We start from the raw sequence: 23,395 nt of genomic DNA, 5'->3' as shown, positions 1-23,395 counted from the left end.
TTCGTTGTATGACGCATGACGCATGACGCACTGCCATCTTCGGTGGTATACACGAAGACGCCACAGATGCGCATACATCTCTCTACTCGTGAGAGTTTATATAACCTTCAAAATACTCATAATCACGCCGAAGTATATTTTTCTCAGCAGAAAAATCTTTGCGAATTTACTATCAAACTTCCGAGGCAACATATTGATAAGGACCTTTTTTATCGCTAATCTTCGGAGATAAATCGCTTCCGCTACCCTTTATCTCGCGAAAGCTAAATGTTAACCTTAAATTGTTATCTGGTAATGAACTTTCACACCCTACTCATCTGCTTTGCTATCATCCAGGGCTACATTTATCCAGACCAATGGTCATAGCACAGGTAAATATATTCAGGAGGCTCAATAAATTTGGTAGTAATCGACAACCAACAGTGAAAAGTAATTAGCTGCTAGAAAGTACAGTAATGCTTCAATAAACGAGATACGGAAGGGAAAAAAAAAAATCTCTAAGTCGCAGAGATGAAAGTTGTAGTATCACAAAAGTAAAATGCTTCAGTGCCCTCCTCTCCTCATCTCTATTGTCGCCCAATAATATCAAGTCTACAGCTGAGCAGTGTTTCCAAATTTCTTAGTACAAAATGCTGAAAAGTATGCGTTCAAAGCGTCAACGGTGCCCGAACCCTCTACTAGAGAAGTCACAAAGCCGACATAGCCGTCTGGTCGGACAACAGCAACACCGCCCCTTTCCTCATTGAAGCCCATCTTTGCGTGAGCAGGAGCCACTGAATCAAGTACGCGACGGTCCCATCTGTCGTCGGCGTAGATGTGGTCGCGATAACGAGCCAGCACGCTAGGTACGTCACGGGCGATTTCAATACGGTGTCTCTTTGCCGCAAAGATGGTGCACAGCGTGAAGAAATGGCTGTGCGGGTTGTGCTTCTCGTGGTGTGAAACCTGGGCAATGTCTGGCCGGGTGTAGGCTGTGTAAAATGACTTGGCGCTAGTCAAGTTGTCTGCAAAGTCTCGGAGCGCAATACGGTTCTTCACTGGGTCTCCAGCAAAGAGGAAGATGCGGAACGAGCCGTTGAGTGGCACTTCTTGTTCAAGGTGGACCACATTCGCATCGACAACCCTTGTCACATCCGCGTTCACCAACAGACGTCCAGATTTTAGCGTTGTACCGCTGGGCTGGACGATATGTGACTGGGCCGGATGGCTTGGAGACCAGTTCAATGTATTGGCCTGGTATGCGACGCCGTAGCCGCTAGTGAACTCGCAGGATTCCTTGAATGTCTTGATGAAATCGTTGTCACCATCCATGTCGCCATCTGGAATGGTTTCTGAGGCTGCCTGAACTTCAGAAGCCGCAGGCGGCCGCTGGGAGAAGAGTTTCGCATAGCGGTTGTCAAAGTCCAATAATGATTCTGCTACTGCTTTTCGTTCAGACTCGTAAGTCTTGAGGATATTTCGGTTCGCGAATCCACTCTCAACAGCATGTATCTTCCAAGCAAGATTCAGCGCATCTAAAAAGGCTGTATTCATGCCTTGACCAGCTTTGGGCTAAACGCGCACAGTTAGCGCCAGCTGAAACCATACATAAAGATTGACGAGGAGGATGGCCACTTACACTATGCGTATGGCAGGCATCACCACCAAGGAAAACTCGCTCATCTAAAGTGTACCTCTCTGAAATTCCCTGGCCAATAGGGTAGACGGAATACCATTCTACACGCTCCCATTCGATATTGTAGGGATACAGAATCTTCTTGGCCGAGGCTTGCACTTCAGCTTCAGTTGCCGACTTCCTCGGGTTCCAGTCGGCATCGGTAGAAGATGCGATCTGGATGTAGAGGCGCACCATGTTGTCCTCACGCGGGATAACCATGATGGAGCCATGCTGACTCCGAATCGTGCATTTCATCTGCAGAAAGATTAGTATTGGCACTGACAAGAAGAGAGCTCCGCCAGAGGTAAGAACCGACCTTGATATCCGGGAAATCAGTCTTAACGACTCCGTCCATCACACCCCAGACATGGGCGATGGGGTCCTTGTGATGAAAGCCAATGTTTAATTGCTGTCTGATGAATGACCTCGCACCCTCGCCACCGAAAAGGTATTTGGCGTGCACGGTCTGCTTTTCCGTGCCATTGACATGTTCCAACTCAACCTGAACAGGATATTCCGACGTCTCGGGGTTGCGTGTCTGAAATCCAGTGATTGTCCAGGGTCGCTGAATGCTGGTCCCGTTCTTTTCAAGATCATTGATAAACACCCTCTCGATATGGCCCTGGTGCAGCAGCGTGGTGAACGGATAACGGGCGTCGATGAAGTTGGGGCAGCTGGCCCAGGTACCTGTCCTACCGATACCCTTGCTCGACTCTGAGTCCCAGAAAGCGACTTCGTAAACACGGGCAGGCTTGTGGGCCATGATGTCAGATTTCAGTCCCATATTCCGCAGGAGGTCGAGTGATCGAGGCTGGATGCCATCGGCTCGACCCGTCGCCGTCGGCTCTGGTCTGTTATCAATGTGCTTGATACGGTAGCCCCATCGCGAGAGACATGTAGACAACATCAATCCTACAGGTCCCGCTCCCACAATCACTGCGATGACAAGTGAGTTAGTATTAATTCTGATTCTGATTCTGATTCAGATACTGGGATGCCGATGGCGGCCTAGTCGGGATCGTACCGATATCATATGTGTCAGAGACATCCTGGTGCACAACGGCAGGAGACATGGCTCTCCTCGATACAAAAGGAAGCAAAGAGATGGAGATGGAGATTTGAATGGATGGATGGATGGATGGATGGACCGGTAGAGTTAGTAGAAGAGAGAGGTGGTAGTAATAATACAGCTCTGTACGGCCAACCAGTCCAGATCAGAGTCGACACAGGCCAAGGCGTAAGCTGAAATGCTACAAAAATCAGATGGAGAGATGAATGACAAGCAACGGCGCGAGTTGGAGTGGAGAGGCAAGCACAAGATATATAGACATATCAACGAGTATATCCGGCGCAGCGGTGCAAGTGCCGATGACGCGAGAAAAGAGGAACTGCGTTGCCTACATGATGGCCCATCCGGAAATGAAGCCCGGGAGCCAAAGGCATTTTGCGCAGTCGAAGCCGTGAGGGGGCCCCGAGAGGCTCCTCTTGAATCATTGGAGAAGAGGGTGGACGCGGCACTAAAATCACGGCAAAGGATTCGGGAGTAGAGCGGAGAAAGGCTGGAGAGACTCGCCGGTACGTACCTCGCGAAGCAGCACAAGCCGCCAGTCGGAGCCGCAAACTCTTGCCCGTCTAGTATTAGTGAAGTTGCCCTTTGAATATTTATGTGTTTATTGCAGGATTTATTGCAGGGCCAACTCTAATGTCGAATGGCCAATCAGGGGAGGGTGTATTATAATCATCCATCGTCATCGTCCTGCCGGCGGACAGATCCATGCTGCCATCTCATACATATCATCTCATCTGATTATTTCATATGTACTAGTCGACTACTAGTTTATTTCCAATAAATAAAAACAAGCAAACAAGCAAACAAACACACAAATAAACAGATAAACAAATACTCCACGATGATGCCAAATTGTACGTATTGGGCATTGTCCATCCACTCGCATTTGCCGCAACCGGCAACAAAGGATTGGCCAAGCTGAGTGTGGGGTTTAGCGCCTAGAAAATCGCTTCATGGTCCGTCGCCGGGAAGACATCTCGGTAGGTGTGAGGTGGGGTCTGTCCAAGTGCGCTGCGTCGAATGCTGGGGAGCCTGACCAGACAGGCGCTACTGGCCGGAGATGGCACTATGCTATGCTGATAGTGGTATCAGGCAGGCATGCGGGGGATTTTTTTTTTTTTTTTTTTTTTTTCACCTAGCGAGGCGATTATTTTTAGCATTCTACAGCACATACTAATATCAATTCTGTGTGCTAAAGTATTGATAACGGAATTAGCAGATACCACCAGGATTTCTCCAAACTTGCTGTTTATAGTAATGGATGCTGCCTCGCTAGTAGTATTCGCTCAACGAAGCATATGGCTGATGTGAGATGCCCTTGCATTGCATGGCTTGCCGTCAAAACGTATTTGGCCTCACCAGCATTTTCAACCGCTATTCTTGGCTTCATCGCCGACAATATTTACCTCCCACGTAGCAGCGGTATTAAGCATTCTGCCGCATCTGGACTCTCAGCGGAGATAAAGCATTTCCCATATCAAAGATATCAAAGGGTTACTACTATTACTACACCCACTTACACCCTCTGTATGCTTCCGAATCTATTGCCGCTTGCAGAGACGGTGGGGCAAACCCCGGCTAAATCCCATACTCGGGCTTTGCTTGGTGGCTTGGAGATGCGGCGAGGGAGAAAGAGATTAAATCAAGACAAAAATGGAGCATCCTGTCATGGAGCACCCTACAGAAATCACGACTCGCCACGGTGGAGATGCCCATCCGGGGCCCCGGCTTTCCGACAACAATGACTGCGGCTGGCCTGAAAGGGAGATGCCGTAATACGCAGCCGATTCCATATCTCCCGGCTCAGAGTTACTAGCTCGAGGCAATTTAAAGATGCCCCTAAACGGCAATCAGCTGGTTATTAAACACTTCTATTCGATAGGTTGACAACAGTGAGTAAATTACGTAGCCTGCTATAGATAGATAGCACTTGACTTCGAAAGGGCCAAGATAAGGAGGGAAAAGAAAAGCTCCTAATACAGGGAATCGTAGGTTAGCCAACGACAAGTGACGGCACCTGGGAATAGCACAAAGCAAACTAAAACAGCCTCAAGATTTTTCCTCTTCCGTAGTGTCTCCTTCAGGACGACTCGTAACTCTTTTCATGATCCACTCATGAGCCTCTTCAGCGTGCTCTCTCATCATGTGGTTTAGCCCAAACATCTTGCTGCGCACCACGGTTCCGAATCGCCTCTTGTTGACCTTTCTGGTCAAATCCGGGTCGGACCAGCAGGCGTGGTCTCCCGCCACGTAGACCCGTGAGTTCTCCTTGTACCAAGACGAGAGTTCGTTGTCTGTGTCGGATTTAACGGGCCGTAGATTTCCAGTCACAAAGTTGACAATGCCCGCAATCTTGTTTTTGCAGTCTAGAATAATTGTTTTGTTCATTTAGTATGGCTTTTAGAGTCAAAAATGGGCCATTGCTCCCCTTACCTCTGTTTATCAAAAGAACCTTAACTCCAAGATAGGCATTGCCGACGCCAAGTAGGATGATTTCGTCAGTTTCATAGAGTTGGAGAAAGTTATCCCACAGGTAGCAAACCAGAGACAATATTTGTTCCTGGATCTCTTTCTCGTTAAACTCGGGAATATATGAATCAATGTCCTATACAGTTGATTAGACAATGTAACGAGTTGAAAAAGAAAATTGAGAAAACCTGAGCCGAAAATGCATACCTCTTCATGTGTAACGTATGCTGGGACATTGATATCCATAACCCCGAAATTTTGAGCAACGGCCCAGTCGATATATTCCATAACACCGTCAACCTACGCAGCCGGTCAGTCAATATGCTTCCTACCCTATATTAAAGCACGTTGAAGGTGCGTTACTAACCACCCATGAGTTATGAGCATCCACCGTAGTGTCTACCACATCTAGCTGCGCTAATAATTGGGGTCTGGATCTGGGATTAGTTGACATATCCCATGACAAGGGGCACGGCGGGAAAACTTACGGATCATGTATGATGACAATGATCTTTTGAGCGCTGTGTAGATTTGGCGTTACCAGAACTTGGTTTTCAAACGACTTTGAGATCAACTCTCGTTGTATATAGAGTGGGATCATGCCGTGCTTGGACTGCATAACCTGGCGCTGTGCATTTCTGATGACGTCGTGAAGCCTATTCGCGTTAAGCGACTGGACGTCAGGCACATCGACAATTCCGGAACGCATGCATTCCCAGTAAGGGGCGTGGTATGCTTGCACTTTGGCCAATGTCCTGGCGGCCTCCTTGTTAATCTTGGGGAGGGCCAGTTTTGGCGGAGGCTCTCCCATCAGAGTTCTCGCAACGGCCACCGCAGAACTTGAAATTGCCTGCAGGTTATAACCGCCTTCCAGACAGACAGCAACCTTGCCGTCTGCAAGCGACATAAGCATATGTGTCATGTGGGCGTAGCAGGCAGGTGTAACAAAGCAGCCGCCCAGTTCATCTCCATCAGCAGCATCAAATCCAGCTGAAATCACTACCAGGTCTGGGTTGAATTCCTTTGCAATGGGCATCACGATTTTTTGGAACGCCGCCATGTATTCGCCATCTCCCATGCCCTGGTCATGCCAGCCGATGTTAATGTTCTTGCCCAATCCTGGGCCTGTGCCGCAGTGCTCTATACCGCCGTCAGGCGTCATGGGATTTGGTGGTTTGCCAGGGTAAAACATGCCATTCTGGTAGACATGGATTGATATGTAGAGAACATTGGGATCTTGGTAGAAGATGTTTTGGGTGCCATTCCCGTGATGGACATCCCAATCCAGGATAAGGACTTTGCGACATTGGTCGGGATAATCCTGCTGACACACTCTGATAGCCACGGGAACGTTATTAAAGAAACAGAAACCCATGGGCTGGTCAAACTCAGCATGGTGCCCGGGGGGCCGGATAACGGCAAAAGCATTTTTGACTTGTTCTGTAACGACACTTTTACAGGTGTCGATAGCACCACCCACGGATAGCAGGGCAGCAGGATAGGACATACTGCCTACGTATAGAGACTCGCGGCCTTGGTCGAATCGCCTGGTCAATTCACGAAGCTCAGCCGTACTGATCGTGTCGAGGCTCTCCACCCAAGCCAAGTGCTCTGGAGAATGCGCGAGGCAGATCTCTTCTCGTGTAGCTGGTCGAGCGGGGATCCGCCACATGTATTTTGTCGGACAATCTTTCATGATTCTGGGCAGCTCTGACTCTGGTCCCGTGTAAACAAGTCCCATTTTCTTGAAAGCCTTGAATATTTCATGGATACGGCGCGGGTCCTCCGGATGATGCGTATTCGGACTAAAGTCTGCATTCATATGAAGCTTCATTCGATCATCGTAACAGCAGCCAGTGGGGAGCAGTCCACGCCGCACACGCAACTGCGCAATAGTGTCCTCTATGACACTCGGCTCACTCTCTTCATGATATGCGCTCTCCGACGCTGTGTCATCGTTGTCCCCTCGCATTCCTCCGCCATGGCCGTTGGTATTGGCCACATCACTATCTCCCATGACCTGGTCCTCAGATTCCATGGCGTCGTTTCCCGGCACGATGCATACAAGTTGCAGATTCTGGGTTTATGGCACTTGATAATAGGGTGAACGAGAACGCTCCCCAGGCCCGAGGCCGCTCTTCCAACTTTTGATACTCTGGCAACAAAACTTGACCCCAGCAAACTGAAGATGGCGTGTGGACCTGATTTAGTATCAGCACAGCTCATACCATGACCTAGATGAGGGCACCACGCCGCGTTAATGAACAGATAATGGAACAAGGAGAAGAATAAGCGAAACACCCACGCTATACCAGATCACACGCAGACGCGCATGGGAGAACACTGAGCGAATAACGCAGGATGCGAGACGGCAGCAGCATGAGACATCTCCAACATGCAACGCGAGAGCAGCAGCGCGAGAAGCGGTATGAAAATGAATACAAAGTGAATGCAGCTCCAGCCATCAACTCACCTTTACCCCAGTAGCGTCTGCTTCTCAACTGAGCGGCTCCCTTGCCAGGGCAGAGAAGCAGGAAATCGCAATTGGCACCTGGCCGGAGAGAGGGTTACAAAAAGGAACTACTTTGAATGCTAGTTGCTATAAGCCTTTTCGGGTGCCTTTGTATAGTCCTCAAAGGCTGGCTTAGGGCATCAATCATAAATAGATGCGGGACAGGCGCTGGAGATCCTTTGAGATGCACTGGCTCATAGAGAGATGAGGCTGGTTTTGAGGACAAGCCCTGGCCGCAGCCCACTAGGAGATTGCTGTGCCGGCTAGCGTGGCTGGTGCGCGACAGCTACTACCGGCCTAATATCAGTGCAATCAGCGTAAAGTCAGCACCTGAAGCTTTTCCAGTGTCTTAATTTCCGCCTTGCTTGCCTTATTTCCTTCGTTGACAGGCTTCCTTCCTTGCATTGACTTTTCTTCTTCTTGGAAAAAATGTAAGAGCAATAGCTGACTATGCCCGTGAACTTGTGGTTTTTGACGCTTGCATGAAGAGCCAACCAATCTCTGCTGGAAAGATGCATGTGGCACGCGATACAAAGAGCAAGCGCTGCATCCGGGATGGTACGGGGTAAATGGGTATATAAATTTTATGTTCAATGTATTGCAAACGCCATTTTGAGCTGATAGTACTGGCTACCCACATTCTTACTCTGATATACGCTGGTCCTAACCCTTATGATACTGCCAAATCAGACGACTGCTCTTTTCCCTCTAGGGGACATCTATAGCTGCAATGCATTAATGTGTTAAGAATTAAATATCTATCATTATCGACCTGGCACGGAAGCAATCTTGGTACATGTTCATATCTGGGCCTGTTTGTGAAAGAGCCTTGCGAGACGAAAGGCTACCGTGCCATATAATCAATCCATTTTGTGCGCCGCCTGTGTATATACAAGTCCAAATCCTAAGTGCAGTCTACGTACAAGACATGCCGCTATGATATCGAATCTCCTCCGCCACCATTTCTGAGCTGTGCCTTGGATTACGCAAACAGTGCAGACTTATCCAGCTCATCCTTAGCCCGTCGGTTCCCGTTGGATCGCAGACCCAAATCGCTCTTCTTAGACAAACGTCCGACTGTCTGTTCTGTCCTGGCGTTGTGTCTTGCAGCCTTTGCCCTTCGGATATCGGCTCTGATCTGGTTAGGGGAGACGAATTCTCTGTTTTCGTATATGATCGGTCCACCGAATGAGCCTTCCTGGATCACAAGGGGGGTGAGGACAAATCTAGGCCCGATTTCGACAAGGTTGATGTCCGTGTTCTTGGATTTGCCGGTCGCGGCTTGCTCAGAGATATCCTCGTCATCAACCTTGACTTTGCTCTGCTCAACTTCGGAGATTTGATAGTTTCGAATCCAAATTTTTCCATCCGCAATGGTGAAGCCCATGACGTGATCAATGAAAGGCTTGGACTTTCGCGCGCCCTGAGGAACGCCAAACGTGTGAAGGAATAGCTCTTTAATGACACGAAGGTGTGGCTGTGTCTCGAAAGCGGCGTCGAACGAAAGGATCGGCCGTGAGCCCTTTAAGCAGTTGCCGGTGAAGTGCAGCTCCTCCATTGTGTGCACTGGATGAACGTATTCAGTACAGGATTCACGCATGAGAAAATTCAATCAAGAATGGTATACTTACAGTTCTGGAGATGAAACTTGACTGTCGGGCCATTGGGGACTTTGCTCAACCACACATACAAATCTTTGCCCTTCCTCGCTTCGAAGAAAAGAACGTTGTTGCAGTTGTAGAGCTCAGCGAGCTCATTGAGCTCGCCCAGTCTAGACTTTGAGTCGAATTTGGCATCTTTTCGGCTGTGAGGGAGCAGTGAAGCAATATCGTTCAAGAGATGGCGGTGCCTGTTAAAATAGAGTCAGAAATGAAGATCCCATCACGGCCAATTGACAAATCGCATAACTTGCCTGTAGGTGACACCTCGGCTGGACAAGATCAGCACTCTCTGCTTGTTTTTCTTGACGCCATTGCTCGATGATTCAGGCTTCTCGTTGCCGCTCTTCGATAACGACTTGTAAACGGCCGCCATTTTTGCAGAGTATGGGTAATTGTTTGAGTGGTCTGAACTGGACGTCGAAAATAGTTGGCGACTGCTAGAAATTTTAGAGGAGCGCGAGTCTGATAAGCCAGCAACTTTCTTATCAGAAAATTCATGAATGTGGGTCTTGAGATAGAGTCCAGGCACGGCTTAGCGCCATTGGAACACAAAGTACGTACCTAGTGGGGGTCTTGCCTACGCCGTCGACGACTGCCGTAGAAATGACTTGGCCTTTAATGCTATCGGGCTGTTCTGCTCCTAAAAGGTTGGATTTCGGTAACGGAGATTGACAGTGTATTTTCTTTAGTTATTCACTAGGAAGAGTTCATGCAACCAGCTATTTACGGCATCGAAAAAAACGAATCATTTCATTAAGAGGTCATGTAGCTACGTAAGAAGAGATTCCGTAGCAGTCATCGGATAGATCAGCCCAGAAAACCCATCGCGACAAACAGAAACAGCAGAAAGTCAAAAGTGTCTGCGCCCTTCTAATTTGAGAAAAAAAGGAAGCATCAGGCCTCCCCCTCATTTCCTCGACACAGCGTCGAAGTCTTTCGGTATGCGATGTACATTTTCGAAACATGCGACTACAATATTCCCGTATTTCTCCTCATGTAGTTGGCATCATCATAAGTAATTTAGCAGCACTTGCCACCCTTGGCAGCCTCGTCGTCGGCAGCCTTGCTGAGTGAGATATTAGTGCCAGCACCGATGGTGGCTTGGGCACCATCGCCGCTGTCGAGCGCCTTGCTAGATACGATCCGGTAGATTTCTGGAGAGGAGAGTTTGTTAGTACTAAATGCGTAAACTTGGTATGGGAACCCTTTATCGCACCCGTAAGAATATTCTGGAAAGCAAGCTCAACGTTGCTGGCATCGAGAGCGGATGTCTCGATGAAAGACAAATGGTTCTCGCCTAAAGGAAATTGGTTAGCTAATGCCCCTCCAACGACGTCAGACCGTAAGACGAACTAGCAAAGCTCTTGGCCTCATCTGTAGGAACAGCTCTCAGGTGTCTCAAATCGCTCTTGTTTCCGACCAGCATGATGACAATGTTTGCATCGGCGTGATCTCGCAGCTCCTTTAGCCATCTCGTAACGTTCTCGTATGTCTGGTGCTTGCTGATATCGTAGACAAGGAGGGCGCCGACCGCACCTCGGTAGTATGCGGAAGTGATGGCACGGTAACGCTCCTGGCCGGCTGTATCCCAAATTTGCGCCTTGATGGTCTTGGAGTCAACCTGAATTGATCTGGTGGCAAACTCGACACCGATAGTCGACTTGGAGTCGAGGTTGAATTCGTTTCGAGTGAATCGGCTGAGAAGATTGGACTTTCCGACTCCAGAGTCTCCAATCAAGACAACTACAAGCAAGGCAAATCATTAGCATAAATGCTGTCTTTGAGCACGCTGGTGCTGTAGACCGTCGGTCCATGATTCAAGGGAGAGAGAGCCATACCTTTGAAGAGGAACTAGTGGGGGTTGAAACATTGCTGTTAGCGTCCCGCCAAATGCCATTTCATTAATTCAGGAAGGCGGAACATACATCATACTCGTCGTTGGCCATGGTAGCAGCAGAGTCGTGGGGCGCGTTGCTGGAGGCTGGTGATATGTGCTGCAGAACGAAGCTGTGACGATGGGAATGTGTCCAGGTTGTGGATGTGGAGGGGAAGAAGTGGCTGCGCGGCTCTGACGATTGGCTTAGGTCGCTAAGTCACCTGGATTCGAGCTCAGGAGGCGCGAACTGCAAGGCAACGAAGAATGCGGCCTAGCAGGTGGCATGTGGCACGGCGGAGACTTCGCAGCGACAGCAAATTTCTTTGTGCGGCACATCAATTAGCAAGTCTCTGGTAGGTACCCTATTTGACCCTCTTTGCCTTGTGAATGCTAGACCGTTAGCACTGAGGGTACTCCGTAGCGCCTTTACTACACTGCACCACAGGCAATGAATGCCCTTTAGGTACAAACTAAGGAGCCCACCGTTAGGAGTGCCATATGGAGACTCTAGACCCCATATCCAAAACACAGAAACACACTCTCCCCCTTTTCTCTCCTGAGCGGGAGAGGTGCTAAAGAGGTGCATAAGATTACGACGGAGACAGATCTAGCTGTCCAGCAGCCTATCTAGGCAGCGTCAGAGCTGGAGCTATAACCTGCTGCAGGTCCCATGGTCCAAGCGACCACAAACATCAAAATGTTTGGTGGAAGTTTGTCTGCCTACCTTGGGAGCTAGCAGTAGGGGTCATAGACACGCTGTGGGGTTAAGCCACAATAAACCCGCCCCGTAGAGCTTGTTTTAGCTGTGGTCAGCGCGCAGGTGGTCGGTCTCATATACTTGGCCTTGCTTGACTTGTTTAATCCGTTGTGAGCAAACAGGCGACATTGGGATGAAAAATATACTGCTAGATAGCTAGACTATTGACATGAACCGCGAGACAGAGCATATTCTCGACAGTGACGCCTGTTTTCCGCTGTAATCACGTGAATGTACCTAGGTGCTGGCTGCCGGCAGATCGGGGCCAGCTGAACAGCTGCAGTCGCTGCCTGTTCCAACATGGCCTCCCCACAGCAGTATCCTCAGAATGGCGTCTAAACCACCCGAAGAAGACCTTGACGAGAATATTTCAGTCACTTCTACGGACGATGGGGCTGGAGGTCCCGAAGAAGACTTCTTTGTCACCAAGATACTGGCCGAGAGAGAAGTAAATGGAGAACCTGTCTACCTGATTGAGTGGCAAGACCTCCCTTTGGCAGAAGCAACATGGGAGCCCAGAGAAAACTTAAGCGATGCACTCATGGCCGAGTGGGAGCAAGCCAAGGCAGACCAAAGAAAAGGATTGGTACCACGGTTTAAGATCCAAGAATGGAAAAACGCTAACATCCAACACTACGAGTCTCGACTTGCCCGACACCGTCTTCGTAACATTGTGCGAGAAAGACGTGGCTTACCGCAGACTGCATGGACAAGAACGTTAAATCATCTTCTGAGAGATCTTGCCGATTTTGCAAATGACGAAGACGACCAAAATGATGAGGCTGAAACAAATCTCACAACAAAAAGCCTGCCTCAAAGTCCTGCTAGTGATAATGCATCTACTCCTATGAATCTTTTAGAGAGTAGAGTTTCGGAGCCTTCAGCGCAAACTATAATTAGCTCATCTGAAAGGGTCTCCCAAGAATATTGCATTGGAACATCTGACGGGGGAGGAGGAAGAGAAGGAGTAGGAGGAGCAAGAGCAGGAGGAGGAACAGAAGGAGTTCTAAGTCTGGTGGAGAAGTCAGCTCTCGACCACCCCAGCGATGAAAGACCGGTTTCAGAAGATGTCGAAGTCACAATACCAAATCCTCACAGAGATTCTATTCAACCTTCAAAATTTTCTTGTGAGTTACCTAAAAGACCCTCTATTCCAAGCCGGGCACCTGCAGGGGGATCAGCAAAGTCAGCAGGATACGCAAATGTTTTCGCTGGCGGTCTTACTCGCAAAGGGAGAGGAACATTGAGCGAAGCAGCGTCAAACCCAGAACAGAATCCCAAGTTTTTGAATTTACGCCTTACAAGGAAGATAGAGTTGCAACGTCGGAATAAAGAAGGGTTAAACCCTCCAGCTCATCGGCCGTCTGCACTCATCTCTCTTGATCGCAATAATCCTCAAGCTACGATAGGCGGGCAACAAACGACCAAGAAAGCCGCAGATAATGCCTCAACCAGCAAAAATTCCAACGGCGAAAGCACCAGCCCCAAGAAAAATGGCATTGTTCAATGGGAAGACGAGGCGATGGAAATGGATCCAACTGATAGTCTTTTTGTATCTGAACATTTGCCTCTAACACCTCGGGATACATCAAATCAAGAAGCTAGAGAACCCGGAGCTGAGAAAGAGGAGGCGAACGATCCGACAACAATAAGCAAAACGGTACAAGTAGGCCCTGGCCAGCAAGATACTGTTACTATCTCATTCGAAGGGGTGCCTTCTAGAGCGAGCTCCCCTTGGGCGACACAATTTTGTTCCGATGACCGTCTCATCTTCACACATACGTGCACTGCTCAGGATTTTTCGTACCAGATAAACAAGGGAGCTGATTTATCAAGGGCACAGCTATGCAAAGGCACCGCTTTGTCATTTACCGAGAATATCCGTCTCAGTAATTTGGCAGACAATCTGAGACTCGCGAATCTTGGGTTGCTATGTTCCAATGAAAGATATTATGTGGTTTTGTTTCCTAATAGTCAAGCAACGCCAAATTCCGACAAGATAACTCTGGAGTATACAATTTTCGAACCACTCAGTTCCCTAGGATCGTCGATGCTAGCTCCCGCCCCACGACTGAGGATGTCAAACAAGGATATCATGAGCTCAGCATCGTATCCAAGGCCCTTGGATCATGTTTTTGGGGGGAAATATGAGCACTTGCTGCCCCCTGACGCGAGAAATGCTCAAAAGCACAACTTTTTCTTGGCTTTTCCCCCTCGTGCTGAACAAGAGGCTGCTATGTTATCCTGGTGGCTGAGGATTTATGATAGTAACAGCGATGTTCGGACCAGTTTCAGCGTTGGCCATTGGTCTAGCTTCTTAGAACTGCCTCATGGTACTGTCATTATTCACGAAGACGGACTCTGGTTTATACGGCTATTTCCCAAGCTTCATGGTCTACTGCATGAGCGTAGGGCAAGCTTTAGTTTTTGGATGTTTGGCCGTTCTCTGGCACCAGTCCCTTTATTCGGTTCTGGCGACTTGACAGTCTCCCCCCTAGGTGATGTTCATCTTCAGCGTGTATTCGATCTTGGAGCCGCCTATTTAATTACTCCAAGCTTCCTCGTCTCCGAACCGGGGCAAGCGTATACCTTCTTGAAATGGTTCTGGAATATTCACGTCAAAAATGACATGAGACGACCTAGAAAGTTGGTTCTCTGCGCAAAAGTGGACGAATGGATGCACAACCTAATCTACGAGAAGATGCTACTGAGGCGCACACTACCAGTTACAGCTTCACAAGAGGAACTGGAAGCTGCTGGTATATCCGATAAAGCAATTGAATGTCGAAACAAGTCTTTTAAACTTCTTCAGCAGCTTGTTTTTGATGCCGTCTATGAAAGAACTAACTACATTGTTGCTGCTCCTGAATCGATTGATGGCAACGATGAACAGAGCTTGGTTAACTGGTTTGGATACTGGTCTACTCTGAACATAGACCAGTTCCGCAGATATTCCGTTGTAGGTTCCGACTCGCAGACTAAGGTACGCCTCTCGAGGATCCTAAGAACACCAAATTACTCAAAGTCTATCATAACCGATCCGGACAGCGTAGAGTCAGATCTTACAGACAGCCTTGACTCTACTTTAGCCACGTCTCCTTCGGCACAACGGCCGAATCGAGATGATGAGAGCTCTCAGTTAGCATTTGAATTGGCCGAAATAGAGAAGTCGCAAAGGGGTGAGTGGTGTCCCGTGAAGCTGTTCTGGTTTCCAGTGGGGTACTCTACGTCGAATGTTTCGTTTTGGCTTGGGGACATCGACCCAAAATATAAAAACTATGATGAGTGGTTCAATCATTTCTGGAGAACCTTTAACACGGCTAGGCAAAGCCGGAATTCATATGCCGGATTGTTCTACACTCTTGACGAACGCCAGGCGTCATCATCGCGCGGAGTACACAATACCAAACGCTCGCCGTGGGCTGTTATATTCCGGGCTATAAGTCCGCATATACGGCCATGGAAAAAATCTGAGATGTTCATCTGGGACATACGTTATTCAAAGATGCTCAGTGAAGGTAAAAGCTTTTGCTACTCAGACCTTCTTGAATCCCAACAGCATTTGATAAAGTACTTAGAAGAAAAAACAAAAGGTATACTGGACCTTGAAAAAGTGTGGGTTGGTTCTTTTGGGGCTAGGGCTGGCTGTAGTGCTCTGGATGTCACAATGCGATGGCTTGATAGCTTGCTAGGGAAGGTTAGGGACTGGATACCTGCACCAGCTAAGGAAGTTCCTCTTAGGGGCTGGAGCTTGGCCACTCGTGAGAAGTTATCGGAAAACCAGAAGAGCGATGGGGTCGCTATGAATGACGATATCACGAAGATAAACTTGCCACTTCAAGAGGACACATTATCAACCCCAAAAATAATTTTCCATCCACCCAGCGGCAACAACCAAAAGCCGTATACAAGATGCAGAAACCGATTACACCAATGGGCACGAGAAGCAGATCCCAAGTTAGAAGGGACCAACTTTGAGTATGTTTTTAGGCCGACGATGGATTGGTACAGCGAGCAGTGCGAAGAAGGACGAGGGTTTGAGCACATCAAAGTTGTGCCTTGGGAAAGTTTTTTTAAACTGTACAAAATTGAGGAGTTTTTGCACAAAAAGGGTTGAGGGATTGTGTCGTCCGACATAACCCCAAGCATAAAGCGATTTGATTTTGCCTTTCTCTGTCCGTTTCTTTTCTTCCTATCCCTCTTCTGCTATTTTTTTTCCCCCCTTTATTTCTTTCCGTGTTTGTTGGTGGTTCATTTCTTTCTTTCTATCTGTTTATATACTCCATCTGATGTACTTGAAGTGATCGCAATGGGGCATGGGAGAGAGCGATATATACGGAAATGCACCTAGCAGAGCAGCATACATGTCGACAGAAAATGTAATTATAGCTATAGGAAACACTATTATCAAACTACCCTAAATCAGATCCTTACATGCTCTTATCAAGTAAATGCTCTATGTATCAAATCACAGCTATTGTATTAAAGAAAAACCATCTCCCCGGATAGGTAGGTGTTATTTCTGCCTCACCTGGCAGATGTAGGGAATGTCCGTGCACTCAACAAAACTCCCTTTATCCTCCTAATATTATCTCTCACTTTTCGAATCTCGTCTTCGGAGTCGGTCTTCTTCTTCTTCTTGTTTATATCGTAGGCACCGAATATCTCGGCATGATGGCCGTACGTCATAGTGTCAAGCTCATCGCGGAAGGTGTCCAAGAAAGCCTTGATATTTTCAGAGTCGGTGCTCTGCTTTTTGTAGTCGTTGGTGAGCCCTGTGAGAGACTTGGCTAGCTTTGAAAGACGGTCTGCTTGGAGCTTCGACTGGGCCTCATCTTTGCCCTTTGACGAAGAGGTGAGAGGGGAGGTTGTCTGCGTGCCAATGTCTCGGTGGAACATTTCGGAGGGGTCATCGACATCGTCGGCCTCTGAAGCAGCATTTGACCCAGTCTTGTTATATGATGGGACAACGGAGACGGTGCCTTCAAGCTGTGTGAGAATACTCTCTAGCTTCTTGGAGGTGGTCTCGTGCAGGTCAATCCGCGCGCTTGTTTGTTTCTCCACCATCGGCTCAACGGCGTATTTACTCGCGCCGTATAGAAGGGTAGAAAGGCCACCAAAGGCATAGAGAGTATTAAGGAGCCCGTTGGTCGTGACCAAGGGGGGGTCATTCTGCGGCTTGGTGAGGAACTCGGGATATGTCACTACAGGAGGCCGATCGCTTCCTGCGAGAATAGACGTCGGCGGCGCGGGAGCGGCCGGTGGTGTAGGGGCAAATGATTTTTCTAGCACTGATAGTGCTTTCTGGTTGGACTCCTGCGTCGTGGTGTTAGGCTCGGTCGTGAGGCATGCGGTCTTGAAACGACGCCCAGATAGAATTGCATTCTACTTACGTCTGTTGGGACTGAATCTTCCGTCGCTGATGGCTCTCCTTCAGGCTCGTTTAGAAGAAACTGGATATCTTCGTCTTCAACACCCTTTGATTTCAGAAAGTCGATCTTGACATCTCGCGGAGCAGTCTTGACGGCGTCATCCTCCAGGAATCGTCTCGCGACCTCCAGCTTATCTGACTGGGCATCTTCTGCTTGTGACTGCGGCGCATCAGCTGCTGGCTCATCGCTGGGCAGGTTGAGCTGCCACTTGGGCACGCTGTCGGTTGATGTTTTCCCCTCTGAGTCGTCCATTGGAAATTTATCTTGTCGGAAATTCACATGGTCTTCAGCTGAAGCGAAGGCGCATCAACAACATTTACACCCCGGATAACCAAGGAGCCGCCGGTTGGCCGGGTAAGATCCGGCTGGGACAGGCCTCGGCACATGCTAGACGCGGGCGCGCAATGATGGAGGCGCGGCTTAGTAACCACCTAGTTTAGTGTGCCTGCAGGTACTGCGTAGCATCAAGTGCGTTCTGCCATCTGCCAAAGTACAGCAGTACCAGATATATAACTTAGCAGCACTAGTCGAATTGGCCATGCAGGGCCATTGTAGGGATGCAAAACTTGCCGTGATCCAGTATGACAGAAGTTATCCCCGAGCGTCCGTGGGTTTCACTATATTTGTACGATACAGCGATTCGCGGCAATACATGCTCTGACAAGGCTCGTCAGTCGCGCATTGCCCAGAAGAGTACGGGCGACATCAAAGTATAGGTATTCGCAGATTTATATGGGGTTGGATGCAGTCAATATGCTGTGTGATAAATGACAGGCCATGATTATAAAAAATGACCATTGCTCCTTATGCGCATTTTGTCATCTATCAATACCTTTCTTCGTACTACCAGTAGGCAGTATTACTCCGTAATACCTTGGTAAAATACATGTATAAACATGTAGAGCAGCTGAGAAAAGTCACAAAAGTGGGCCCAAGGGGCGAGCAAACTTCAATGTTCTGAGCCATCAGCGGCCTTCAGCACCATAAATCGCTGAGATTGCGATGCGGCCATTGAGTAAGTAAGACTGATAGCTGCTGAAGCAACGCGCACACATTGCGGCATCCTCAACCGGGCTCTTTCTCCCTTCTTCCAGGCGAATGAGATAAAAGCTCTCGAAGCGGCTTTCCCTTCATCCTTCGCGCATTGAGAACAATAACAGACACGCCTCTGAGTTTTGCTGCGGCTGGATCCTTGCGTTGAAAGCCGGGCCCTGGCAGCTTCCATCATCGCAGCAACTCTCTCAACCGCCATCGGATCCGACTCGCCTGCATCCTTGAGACACAGTAGCGTTGCATTGAGCCAACGGCTTGAGCTGCTCGTAGCACCCACCACCACTGGCCCGACGTGGTGCTGCTGACCGTCAGAGCCGAGCAAATCACGACGACTGCACGCTGATCGCGGCATATCTGCTGCCAATCCAAGGTGGTAGTACTGATACCGCAAAGTAAGTACCTGCTCTCGCATACAAGCAACGCCTGCGGCACGCGTATCGTGATTGCACGGGCTTGGGACCAATAAGAGCAACTCCAACAACAGCCATCCTTGGCCTATAAGGTGAGTAAGGCAAGCCGGGTACCTTGTACACAGTTCTTTTCTGTTTGATCAGTCCAATTGCTCTCTCGGCGGGTTGCTACTTGACCCCATCTTGCGCACCCATCACTCTATTCGACAGGAATCGCCGGGGGCGTTATCACGGCCATTGGCTGCATCGTTGCACTTCCTATTTTGCCGCCGACGGTGGCTGTCAAGTGCGGCATCTCGACTCAAAGCGGCAATTGGCGAGAATCGAACATGCCACTGTCTCTTTCAAGCGATGGAGACGATGAAGTGGGCATTGGCCTACGCCGCATGCTGCTTTGGGCCGGCGCCACTCAGCAAGGCTGAATGCCGAATCAAAGACGTGGATGGTGGTGCGCAATGCACGCAGAGCGTCTCCAAGGCCCAAGGCCGCAGGGCGGTTGCTGTTTTGGGGCCTGGATCAGCCGGCACCACAGACACCGCTCGTGCTATGGCGTGGAAATTGCCTGAGAGAGGCTCGCGTCCGTCCAGAGCCCAGTTACGCGGGCCTGGCTTAGTGGCTAGACCCCGAGCTTATCCCAACTACATTACATGCCGCAGGTGCATGTCACCCAGGCACAATCATCATCCCCATCTCCGTCACGGTCGCAACGCCCGCCACGGCGACTCCTCGTCTGCAAAGGCCGCCGCGCACGACAAAATCCCAGACCCAGCAATATTGAAGCACCCCGGGCATCTGCGAGTGCAGGCCGCATATCATGTCTTCACGGCCACGGCGTTCTGCCGCCGCAAAGGCGAAGGAGGTCATTTCTGTCCACGCCAGATGGGCTGACATGAGCGAAAAGGAAGACACAGGTACTAGCATGTCATCACGACGGACAGGACGGGGCGCTGCCTCGCGCGATACGGCCTCATCGCCAGAAGAGACCCATTCCAGCGTTACAGTCAAGCTCCCCACTAGTAAACCACGGCAAAGCACCCGAGGAGGCAATCGCCGGGGGACCGATGCCTTTGAGGGCGGCGAAATTGTGCTCGGAAAGCGTAACCGTGGCGCTAAAAAGAGCTATGTAATCGACTCGAGTCCTGATGATGAAGATGAGGAAGAGGAAGAAGAGGTAGAAGTTGAAGATGACGATGACGATGACGATGACGACGATGAGGACGAGGAGGACGCGAGAGCAGAGGACGACGATGATATGGAAGAGCTTGGCGACGAAGATGCCGAAGGCGAGGATGAGATGGACGTTGATGCAGAAGGTGAAGATGACACTGACGTGGCGCCCAAAACGGCTGGACGCCCCTCAGCAAAGAACTCAAGATCTACCAAGCCCAGGCCTACGGTGAAGGTCACCACATCCAGGGCTAATCGGGATGATGACGAAGATGAGGAAGAAGATGACGAGCTTAGTGACCCTGCCGATAGCGACATCGGCGACGACACCATCGTTTATGGCGATCGGACAATGGGAGATGACGAAGATGCTGAGGGAGAAGAAATCGAGGTTGCTGGCGATGAGGATGACATTGAAGAAGAGGAGGAGGAGGAGGAGGAAGAAGAAGAGGATGATGAGATGACTATGGCGCCAGGAGCAAACGGCGATTCAGATCTCGATAGTGAGGAGGGTAGCCGAGCGGAGACACCAGACCTCGCGAAAATGACCAAGCGACAGAGGGCTCGGTTCGAGGATATACCACAAGAGTTTATGAAATTGCCTGATGGTGAGTCTTCCTCATGCATCTACACATCTGTGTGAGACGCAGTGTACAAGGTATTTTCCCTTGATCAAAGTGCGCTTACCTACTTTTAACTACAGAGATTCAAGTTAAGAAGGTCTTTACCGCGGAAGAACTATCTATGCGTCGTCAGGAGATGGCGAGAAGGCGACGGAATCTCAGCGAGAAGCGGAATGAGGAAGTCAAAGTAAGTGACAAAATTTCCGCCTTTCTTGCTTCCACGTCCATTGATATACATATATGCATATAAACACGCGTATATATATATATATATATATATATATCAACACACATCATTTTACACACGTCTATTGTGTATTACACTATTGCTAACACACTGCTCTATAGATGGAGACCATCAACAAGCTTTTGAAGAAGCAGGCCCCGAAAATTAATCGCAAAGCAGCTGCCGCGGCCGCGGCCGCTGACTCACAGGACCAGAATGCGCAAAAACCCGACCCCATCTTTATTCGCTGGGTTAGTAATAAGAGCGGCAGCCGAATTGCTGTTCCCGATGAAATTGTTGAGGGACCGTCTGGCATCCTATTCGGCGACAAGAGCCAACAGCCATCGGCTGCACCAGCAAAGCTGGTAACAGAGGTGGCTTAGAGAATAAAGCTGGAACAAGGCTGAAACGAGGCTACAAGAGGCTTTCGTATTCGAGCTCCTCATCGCTAGGCAAAAACGAAAATTGCCACAAGAAAGCAAAGCTTCGTATGTAATTTACGCTTTGAGGCCAATGACACTGGGATTTGGGTTCATGGGCGTGGCTAGAATTAATAATGATTAGAAAATTGGTAATAACTGCATGATAATTGAGCATTTTCAACGTTTGATATCTCGCTAGCAATGCCAAGTAGTTGATCCTTGCGCATTCTGTGCGCTTTTCTTTTCCAGCCCCACGGTGTTATCTCGGGTAGAGATGGCGTGTACTGGGGCGAGGGTACTTGAAGATGCATGTATGCCTCAGATATGATGAAGAAGATGGTGAATTAGATGAAGTTAATAAGTATGAGCGGCTCACAAGGCGTCTGTGAAGCCATCGTCAGGGGGCTTGTGTAGCTTTACAGCAATAGAAGTTCATTTCTGTTACGCTGATATTAATGCTCAAGGCCTGAAGCTTAACGGGCTTCTAGAAATTTATAGTTTACTGTAGTAATGGAGATCGACTACTAAGCTGGTGGCGTTGATGGCTTGGTATCGCCATGGTAACTACTAATTTATATAACGGACACTGAAACTTGGCCTACGGAGAACTACCAAAGATGAAATCTTGCTCAAACTCAAAGGCGTACGCCATAAGAGAGACACCTAACGGAGTCAGGCAAATAATAGAAGATTTAAGTGTAATGGTAATGCATTGATGCAGGCCCCCTCGTCCGCCAGCTGGCAAACGAAAACACTGCCGTAGAACGTGCGTAGATTTGGAGAAAGTTCAGTCCGGCTTCACAAGTGAGTTAAATTGGTATTTGCATTGAAATCAGACGAAAAAAAAGCTCAAGCTTAAAACTGAAAAAGTAGTCTGGCCTTTGAGTTTTCCAATGGTACATGCATATAAGTATCTGCATAACCCTTCCTCCCCTTTCACTTCTCCTTCTTCCCTTTCTTTTTCCCCCTACAACCTTCTTCGCCAGAATAACTACTACCCACATATAACCACTTACAAACAAAATGGCGTATCGATTCAACTGCTTTACCGCCAATCCAGGTGGGCTCTACCCAGAGGACGTGTTCGGCATACTTGCCGGGCCCTCTCAAGACAACTCGGGTAATCGACAACCTGCTGAGCTCGACAAAGGCAACTCGAATGATCCGCCTATTGCACAATACAATCCACCTTTTCTCCCATCTTTTCGCCCAACTGCTTCTCTACCGCCTATTCCTTCATTTATTCTTAGAGACCAGCAAATCAAGCCAGACGAGTGGGAGATGATGGCACGCCGATTCGCAATTCCCGGCCAGCCTGTGCGCAGCCCTCCGGCATATCACTTTCCTCCTCCGGACGCTCCATGCTGGAATCGTAACCCAACACCTGCAGCCCAGCACCAACTTAGCAACAATACTCGGGGTGGGCAGCAAGAACATGAGCCGTTCACTTGGACCGTCGGTGGCAGTGGTGAAAATTGGCAAATACACCCGGGATTAGTCGAATTGCGTAAAATGGCGCGGCGCGAAGGTCTCTACCCTGGCGATTGGATAACTGCTGCGAAGGAGATCATGGTGCTCCAAAGTCAGGTCAAAGATGGTATCATCCGCGGAGTTCCAGTTGTGCCTGAAATAAGAGAGCAAACGCTTGACCGGTTACAAAAACTAAGGAGCGCTTCGAGGAAAGAAATCGCCAACTTCAATGCCGCGATCGATAAGATTGTGGACGACGCCAAGGCGGCTCACGCTGCTGCCGTGAAGAAAGGCAAAAGTACAGCTGCGTATCCAACTGTGGTAGGCGCCAGCTTCTCGGATCCAGTCAAACGAGACACTGAAGCTGCTCTGAGAAACGAGGCCGAAAGACAAAAAAATGCCGTGCTGGACAACCAAACCAAGCCTCCTCCATACACAAGGGGCCGCATCAAAAATGAACGCCGATTTACTCTTACCGACAAGAAACGAACCCTGTCCGATGGCGACAGCCAGTGCGAGTCTTACTAGTGCTCTGACGGTCACTGGCGTGTGCTGCAAGGGGAAGAGCTGGAAAGTGCTAAGAAAAGAACT

At 49.1% G+C, this 23,395-nt stretch overlaps 8 protein-coding genes across 9 annotated transcripts; 3 read left to right on the top strand and 5 right to left on the bottom strand.

Annotated features, from left to right (window-relative positions):
* Positions 1 to 212: 212 nt before the first annotated feature.
* TrAFT101_010155 (uncharacterized protein) lies at positions 213 to 3,154 on the bottom strand. The gene is made up of 4 exons (XM_024901878.2): positions 2,682 to 3,154; positions 1,974 to 2,593; positions 1,619 to 1,912; positions 213 to 1,551 (listed from the first exon to the last, which is right to left on the bottom strand). Exons 1-4 carry the CDS (start codon positions 2,728 to 2,730, stop codon positions 592 to 594), a joined length of 1,923 nt encoding a protein of 640 aa, XP_024760900.2. The 5' UTR covers positions 2,731 to 3,154; the 3' UTR covers positions 213 to 591.
* A 1,415-nt stretch (positions 3,155 to 4,569) lies between these two features.
* On the bottom strand, positions 4,570 to 7,895 carry TrAFT101_010154 (uncharacterized protein). Its single transcript, XM_024900058.2, has 6 exons — positions 7,501 to 7,895; positions 5,684 to 7,396; positions 5,563 to 5,626; positions 5,403 to 5,495; positions 5,160 to 5,331; positions 4,570 to 5,092 (listed from the first exon to the last, which is right to left on the bottom strand). Exons 2-6 carry the CDS (start codon positions 7,231 to 7,233, stop codon positions 4,776 to 4,778), a joined length of 2,196 nt encoding a protein of 731 aa, XP_024760901.2. The 5' UTR covers positions 7,234 to 7,396; positions 7,501 to 7,895; the 3' UTR covers positions 4,570 to 4,775.
* Positions 7,896 to 8,432: 537 nt separating this feature from the next.
* Positions 8,433 to 9,809, bottom strand: TrAFT101_010153 (uncharacterized protein). The gene is made up of 3 exons (XM_024908013.2): positions 9,620 to 9,809; positions 9,339 to 9,556; positions 8,433 to 9,273 (listed from the first exon to the last, which is right to left on the bottom strand). Exons 1-3 carry the CDS (start codon positions 9,739 to 9,741, stop codon positions 8,690 to 8,692), a joined length of 924 nt encoding a protein of 307 aa, XP_024760902.1. The 5' UTR covers positions 9,742 to 9,809; the 3' UTR covers positions 8,433 to 8,689.
* Positions 9,810 to 10,388: 579 nt separating this feature from the next.
* Positions 10,389 to 11,314, bottom strand: RAB11B (Ras- protein Rab-11B; the record flags this gene model as incomplete). The annotated part of the gene is made up of 5 exons (XM_024910962.2): positions 10,389 to 10,522; positions 10,585 to 10,665; positions 10,722 to 11,111; positions 11,207 to 11,219; positions 11,294 to 11,314. The coding sequence occupies 5 exons, from the start codon at positions 11,312 to 11,314 to the stop codon at positions 10,389 to 10,391; spliced, it is 639 nt and encodes a 212-aa protein (XP_024760903.1).
* Positions 11,315 to 12,329: 1,015 nt separating this feature from the next.
* On the top strand, positions 12,330 to 16,384 carry TrAFT101_010151 (uncharacterized protein; the record flags this gene model as incomplete). Its single annotated transcript, XM_024910587.2, has 2 exons — positions 12,330 to 15,979; positions 16,303 to 16,384. 2 exons carry the CDS (start codon positions 12,330 to 12,332, stop codon positions 16,382 to 16,384), a joined length of 3,732 nt encoding a protein of 1,243 aa, XP_024760904.2.
* TrAFT101_010150 (uncharacterized protein) lies at positions 16,373 to 17,831 on the bottom strand. The gene is made up of 2 exons (XM_024903799.2): positions 17,395 to 17,831; positions 16,373 to 17,317 (listed from the first exon to the last, which is right to left on the bottom strand). Exons 1-2 carry the CDS (start codon positions 17,683 to 17,685, stop codon positions 16,529 to 16,531), a joined length of 1,080 nt encoding a protein of 359 aa, XP_024760905.1. The 5' UTR covers positions 17,686 to 17,831; the 3' UTR covers positions 16,373 to 16,528.
* A 486-nt stretch (positions 17,832 to 18,317) lies between these two features.
* TrAFT101_010149 (uncharacterized protein) lies at positions 18,318 to 21,532 on the top strand. Of its 2 annotated transcripts, XM_066128859.1 has the most exons (4): positions 18,318 to 18,988; positions 19,798 to 20,671; positions 20,767 to 20,873; positions 21,035 to 21,532. In XM_066128859.1, exons 2-4 carry the CDS (start codon positions 19,816 to 19,818, stop codon positions 21,293 to 21,295), a joined length of 1,224 nt encoding a protein of 407 aa, XP_065984984.1. In that variant the 5' UTR covers positions 18,318 to 18,988; positions 19,798 to 19,815; the 3' UTR covers positions 21,296 to 21,532. The 2 variants fall into 2 exon arrangements, with proteins under 2 accessions (XP_065984984.1, XP_024760907.2); XM_024906506.2 differs by lacking the exon at positions 18,318 to 18,988 and having other exon boundaries at positions 19,058 to 20,671.
* Positions 21,533 to 22,357: 825 nt separating this feature from the next.
* TrAFT101_010148 (uncharacterized protein) lies at positions 22,358 to 23,332 on the top strand (the record flags this gene model as incomplete). Its single annotated transcript, XM_024903800.2, has 1 exon — positions 22,358 to 23,332. The coding sequence occupies one exon, from the start codon at positions 22,358 to 22,360 to the stop codon at positions 23,330 to 23,332; it is 975 nt and encodes a 324-aa protein (XP_024760908.2).
* Between the last annotated feature and the right edge of the window lie 63 nt (positions 23,333 to 23,395).

The sequence above is a fragment of the Trichoderma asperellum genome, chromosome 6 (assembly GCF_020647865.1).
Source record: "Trichoderma asperellum chromosome 6, complete sequence".
In the NCBI taxonomy this organism is placed as follows: Eukaryota; Fungi; Ascomycota; class Sordariomycetes; order Hypocreales; family Hypocreaceae; genus Trichoderma; species Trichoderma asperellum.
This window is presented reverse-complemented; position numbering and strand designations above follow the sequence as displayed.